This window comes from Zingiber officinale, chromosome 7B, assembly GCF_018446385.1.
Source record: "Zingiber officinale cultivar Zhangliang chromosome 7B, Zo_v1.1, whole genome shotgun sequence".
Lineage (NCBI taxonomy): Eukaryota > Viridiplantae > Streptophyta > Magnoliopsida > Zingiberales > Zingiberaceae > Zingiber > Zingiber officinale.
The window spans coordinates 19796592-19803477 of record NC_055999.1 but is presented as its reverse complement, the minus strand read 5'-3'; the positions used below and the strand labels follow the sequence as shown (position 1 = coordinate 19803477).

Below are 6886 nucleotides of genomic sequence, written 5' to 3'. Positions count from 1 at the left end.
CATCCTCCTTTGATCCTTCTAACACATCATCCAATCATGAGGATAATTTGCTTCGTTACTCGGATATGCCACATATCGCATCTTCGCATTCCCAGCCTAGCCCCTTGCCTTTTTTGAAAAGTGATTCTGATAAAGATGTTCCTCGGCACACACTTCCCTTAAGTGATATCTATGTACGATGCCCATCAGATGCCACTCAATATCCTCTTCCACGGGCTCTAGTGGTATCTTCAAAATCTATCGAACCAACATGCTTTATACACTCTGTTAAGGATCTAAATTGACGTGTTACTAAGACTACAAAATTTGATGCTCTCCTTCGTAATAGGACTTGGTGCTTAGTTCCTCGCACTGCCTCCATGAATTTAATCCAAATACATCTTCCGTCTCAAGTATCATGCTGATGGCTCTCTTAAGCGATATAAAACCCGTCTTTTCGCAAAAGGATTCAATCAACAATTAGGTATTGACTTCAATGATACATTCAATCCGATTATTATGATTACAACCGTCAGATTATTACTATCTATAGCTGTTAGCTCCAACTAGCCAATATGTCAATTAGACAGTTGAAGAAATCATTATATGGTCTTCAAAAAACCTCTCATACATGGTTTTATCATCTCTCTACTTGGCTACACACTCAAGGGTTCTTTGGCTCAAAAAGTGACTACTCTTTATTTTATAAGTGCAATGTCAACTCTATGCTTTTTCTCCTTATTTATGTGGATAATATTCTTCTAACCGATAATGATCAAGAAGGCATCACTTCTCTATTTCATCTTCTTAATCAAGAATTTTCTATTAGAGATCTCGGTACAGCCCATTTCTTTCTTGGTATTAAACTTTTCTCGAATCCGGATGGTTATCTCCTTTCGCAAAGCAAATACATTACTAGAATCCTTCAACGGGCTAAGATGGATGGTGCACATCCTGTCTTAACATTGATTGTTGTAGGTAATTTTTCTGCACCTTCATCATCTCTTACTTTGGCCGATCCTCAAATATATCGGAGCATTGTTGAATCCTTACAATAAGTCATTATCACACGTCCTAACATATCTTTTGTTGTCAATCGGGCTTGTCAATATATGTACTCTCCCACTGAACAATATTGGGAAGGAATCAAGAGGATTTTTTGCTATCTCAAAGGTACTATTTTTCATGGTCTGTTTTTATATCGACGTTCCTCATGGGAGTTGAATGTATTTAGTGATGCAGATTGGGCCGACTTTCCTGAAGACAGACACATTCTATTGGAGGGTATGCAATATTTTTTTGACGAAATCTTATCTCATGACATTCTAAAAAGCAACCTACTATATCTCTATCCAGTATCGAAGCTAAATATAAAGTTGTTGTTAATGTAACGTTTGAAATCATTTGGCTCTAATCCTTTCTCTCAGAATTGCATCTTTCTACCGATATTATATCTAAGATATGGTGTGATTATATTGGAGCAACATATTTTATTGTAAATCTAATTTTTCAGGCTTGCACAAAATATGTGGAGATAGATTTTCACTTTGCACGGGAACGTATAGCAGCTAAACAACTATTAGTCTTATACATCTCTATAGATGATCAAGTTGTTGACATCTTCACTAAATCATTATCCTGACAATAATTTCATAGACTGACAACCAAACTCAACGTGTTACACATCCTGTTGAATTTATCGGGGGAAATGACGACAATGATAGCAGTCCAAAATAATAATCAAAAGATTTATCATAGACTGTATAAATAGAAAAATTAATTTCAATTATTGGTGATTTACTATGTTTAGATTGTAATCACAACTATATTTATTATTATTATCATAAATATCATAATATGTTACTATATATATATTATAATATTTTTTTTTATATAATTATTTGACCATGTATTTATATATTTATTAGCCTATGATAATATTAATGAGAAAGTAATTACTTCTTAGCTGTTTTCTTTCTTTATTACATTCTTATCATCTTGACTACAAATGCAACTGGGCATCCATGGGGCGCCCATATGGCGCTCCATCTCCATATGCGACTGCGTCCAAATCCAGCCAGATCCTCCCTTCTCCCTGTTAGTCAGTTACTAAAATTATGCGGCTAGTGTGATTAATGGCGTTGCATGGCTGCATGGGCTGCACAGCGAGCAGACAGATTTAAAATGGGCGATGGTGTTCGGAACTGAGCATTCCGCTAGTTAATGTCCTGCAACAGGTGCTGGTAATAGAGGAAGAGAAAGGAGATGTTGCAGCAGATGCAAGGAGCGGAAGTTATAGGGTCGTCCAGCAGCAGCACCTTAAGGGAGGAGCTGGAGCAGAGCATCGGCGTCGGAGAAGAAGAACAAAAGGCCGAAGGCGCGAATGGATTCAGCTTGAAGAGCCTCCTCTGGCACGGCGGCTCCGCCTGGGATGCCTGGTTCAGCTGCGCCTCCAATCAAGTATACCTTCCTTTTAGTGCTTCATCTCCTTTGTCCAAGACTGATTGATACTTTTGCATCGAACGCAGGTGGCGCAGGTACTGCTGACGCTTCCCTACTCGTTCTCGCAGATGGGGATGGCGTCGGGTGTTATCTTGCAGATCTTCTACGGCTTCATGGGGAGTTGGACCGCCTACCTCATCAGCGTCCTCTACATCGAGTACCGTTCGAGGAAGGAGAAGGAGAACGTTAGCTTCGAGAATCACATCATCCAGGTTCATATGACATCCTCTGTTTTGTCATGTTTTGAGATTGAATAAACAGATTTTTTTTATTTATTATTTTTATTGAATAATTTTTAAAATTATTAAATCAGGTATTTTAAAATTATCAAATATCACTTTCATTTTTCCCATATTATGGTACTAATAGAGTGCCTTTTTTATAAGGGTCGAATCGGTTTTCTTTAATTGATTTTGATTGTTTTATATTAAAAAAATTATGTTTATTAATTTAAAGATTTGACATAAAATTATTTTTTATATATTTATATGATTCTACTGATTAAAAAAATACTCTTAAATATTAATTTTATTCCATATATTAGTAATAATAATAATTTTTTAAATCTAAATATTTTTTAAAAATAATTTATATTTAAAAAATTACGACGGTATATATTAGATCAGATTGATATTTGAAAGTATGAATATCATTATAAGAACTAAATAAATTTATAGGATGTAGTTTCACATTACTATAAACTCTCTATATCTATTAATCAGTTTTGATATAAATTTTTTAAATTTATTGGGACAAAATCAGTTAATAGATTTAGAGTGCTTTGAATGATGTGAAATTAGATTCTATTATTTCTATAATTCTTATAATTATAATCATGTATTCTAATATCAATTTGATAAAATATATTCATGATTTTTTTAAATACGAATATGTTTAAAAAATTTAATTTGTGTTTAAAAAAATTATTGCTCTTAATATATGATAAAATTGATATTTGATGACATTTATATGAACTAGAAGAACACATAACAATTGATTTTATATTATTTTGAGGTGTTTAGGGGTGTATTAGTTGGTTTTTTTAACCAAATAAATTTGTTTAGGGGTGTATTAGTTGGTTTTTTTAACCAAATAAATTTAAAAAGTTTCGGTTAAAATCTGTTGATAGATCTAGAGAACTAGAAATAACGTGAAATTAAGTTTTATTAGTTCGTCTTGTGTTAATAATTATATTTATATCTTTAAATATTAATTTGATTCAATATATTAAAAATGATGATTTTTTAAATATTAATGAATTTAAATAGAAATTATTTTTTATATATTTATCCATTTTTTATAATTATAATTTTTTGAAATATTAATTTAATCTAATACATTCTCTGAGAATGATGTTTTTTTAAGGCTAATTAATCAAAATCGGTAAAAAAAAAAAATTGATTTGTCTACTTATAAAAAAGTACTCGATTGGACAGAATAACATCGATAGAAATAAGAGTCGTATGTGATTTGATAAAAATTGATTAAGTTACTTCATAAACTTAGCTTTCCTTTTCCCCTTTCCCCTGTCTTGAGATTGGAGAAGAAAAACAAAATTTTGACAAAGTTTTGATATAGGAGAAGAAAAACAAATCAGATCTTTAACTCTTGCTCGTATGTGGCAGTGGTTCGAGGTGTTGGATGGGCTGCTGGGGCCGACCTCAAAGGCCATCGGACTCGCCTTCAACTGCAGCCTCCTCCTCTTTGGCTCCGTCATCCAACTCATTGCTTGTGCCAGGTACTGATGCTTCATCGTCTTCCTCTCTCTTCGTCTCTTGTTTGTTCAGAGATTAGTCATGCTCGTGGAAGATTTGATTGTTCGGTGGTTTTGGAGCATGCAGTAACATTTACTACATCAATGATCGGTTGGACAAGCGAACATGGACCTACATATTTGGGGCCTGCTGCGCCACCACAGTGTTCATCCCTTCCTACCAAAACTACAGGGTTTGGTCCTTTCTCGGCCTTGCCATGACTACCTACACCGCCTGGTACCTCACCATCTCCGCCGTCGTCCATGGTCAGGTAATTAAGTAATCCTTTAGCTAATTCATTTGCTTGTCCTGTTCTTGGTGACAAAACAAAGATGGCGACGCTTGGATGACGCAGGTGGACGGCGTGACGCACTCCGGTCCAACCAAACCGGTGTTGTACTTCACCGGCGCCACCAACATCCTCTACACCTTCGGCGGCCACGCCATCACCGTGTGAGTGCCATCAAACTCATTAAAGCAAGCATCCATTGAAGTGATCATCTATGAAGCTCATCATCGGTTAGTTAATAATTACTAGTTGAGCTTGAAGGCTCAGAGGCTGGAGAGGTAGCAACGACGAAGGCATAAAACAAGTCTTGTTATTTTTCTAGATGTCAAGAAACAAGATGGAGACCGAGATTATTTAGATTTGATCAAATCTTCAAAGGATAATTAGTCACTCATGTGACAAACAGCAGTAATCTTGAAGAAATTTCAATTGGCAATTGAAAAGATTCCTAATTTCCTATTGTTGTTGCAGGGAAATCATGCACGCGATGTGGAAGCCGCAAAAGTTCAAATATCTCTACCTGCTGGCGACGCTGTACGTGTTCACGCTGACACTGCCGTCGGCGGCCACCGTCTATTGGGCGTTCGGCGACCAGCTGCTGACGCACTCCAATGCGTTCTCGCTCCTGCCCAAGTCTGGGTGGCGCGACGCGGCGGTGATCCTGATGCTGATCCACCAGTTCATCACCTTTGGCTTCGCGTGCACTCCGCTGTACTTCGTGTGGGAGAAGCTGATCGGGATGCACGGTACCAAGAGCATCTTCCTCCGCGCCGTCGTCCGCCTACCGGTCGTCGTGCCCATTTGGTTCCTCGCCATCATCTTCCCCTTCTTCGGCCCCATCAACTCCGCCGTCGGCGCCCTCCTCGTCAGCTTCGCCGTCTATATCGTCCCCACAGTGGCTCACATCCTCACCTTCCGCACCCCCGCCGCGCGCCAGGTTCATATCACGCTCCCTCCCTAATATGTTAAAGTCGACGGATTAACGAAAACGACTAATCTATATATTTATTTTCGTGATACGCTATTTCTGCTGGGTATTTCATCGAACACCTGGTGAACTCTTTGACTCATTGCAGAATGCAGCAGAGAAGCCGCCGTTCTTCCTCCCTAGCTGGACGGGGATGTTCGTTCTCAATGTCTTCATCGCGGGGTGGGTTCTCGTCGTCGGGTTCGGGCTCGGCGGGTGGTCGAGCATTGCCAACTTAGTGAAGCAAGTGGACACCTTCGGGCTCTTCGCCAAGTGCTATCAGTGCCCGAAACGGCAACCACGGCCGGCCGGGGGGCCGCAACAGCTGCCTCACTGATGATCATGTTTATTCATTAGTGCCACCATGTTTAATTCATTAGTATTCATTAAGCTTCTGTTTCTATCTGTCGCCTATAAAATACAAACAGGAATTATTTTTTTTAATCTAGATATTTAGCCCTGTAAGAGATTAATCCTAGAGATACCTATCCGGTTTGATAAATATTTCTCATCAGCCACCAAATTAAATGAGAAAGTACTTATGAATGCCAATTCAAGTAGACAACATTTTTAAATTTATCTTCCCGTTAATGAAAATATTCTATAGTACGTTGCAGTTGGAATTTAAAGTCTCATTAACCTTTGGACTGACTATTGTCATTGGAGAGAATAAAGATGAGGTCGTCACCTTAGCAACCTTCTGAGAACGACCTCATATTCTCTAGAATAAGGTAATCATAAGTGCATTTGCTTTAATACAGCGACATTTTGCATGAAGAAGATCAGACATCCAATGAGATATTTTACACCCGTTAGGAATTGATCTAAAGACCTATTAAAACAATCACTCATACAAATATCAATTATGTCAATCCGTGAGGGCTAACCTGACTATTGTCATAATTTTAACTTTAATAGTTCACATTAATGTTCTACCAAATTGATTTACGATGTTTTTTTTCTGAATCAGGTAGTCGCAGCACAAAATCTTTGATGTGTGACCAAGCCGACCCCTGCATGTGAAGGAGATTCATTGGTCAGCAATTTTGATGAGCACATGATGTAGATTAAGACCGCCAAATCGACAAAAAGTGAAATTGGCCCTAAATAAATTATTCAACCCTAGTTATCCTTGTTCCACCTTCAATGGTCGATAGACCTCTGCGATCTCACCATCGTTTTAGGCGGACTGCCTGATCACCGCATTGCGATGTTGGCCAACATCTTCATAATTGTGGGCTCACACTCTGACATCTTGTGTCTCATCTTCTCCTTCCACCATTACAGTTTCACCACGCCTTACTGCTGCAGGATGGCATAGACTCATGACATGAAAGGTAAAAAAAATTATCATTTTCACATCAAATAGGTTAGATGAAGACAAAATAGTGGAAC

General features: G+C 37.9%; 1 protein-coding gene across 1 annotated transcript; it reads left to right on the top strand.

The window, feature by feature from the left end:
* The first annotated feature begins 2534 nt into the window (after positions 1 to 2534).
* LOC122003621 (auxin transporter-like protein 1) lies at positions 2535 to 5837 on the top strand. Its single transcript, XM_042558702.1, has 6 exons — positions 2535 to 2693; positions 4107 to 4219; positions 4323 to 4506; positions 4591 to 4688; positions 4996 to 5461; positions 5601 to 5837. Exons 1-6 carry the CDS (start codon positions 2550 to 2552, stop codon positions 5826 to 5828), a joined length of 1233 nt encoding a protein of 410 aa, XP_042414636.1. The 5' UTR covers positions 2535 to 2549; the 3' UTR covers positions 5829 to 5837.
* The last annotated feature ends 1049 nt before the right edge of the window (positions 5838 to 6886 follow it).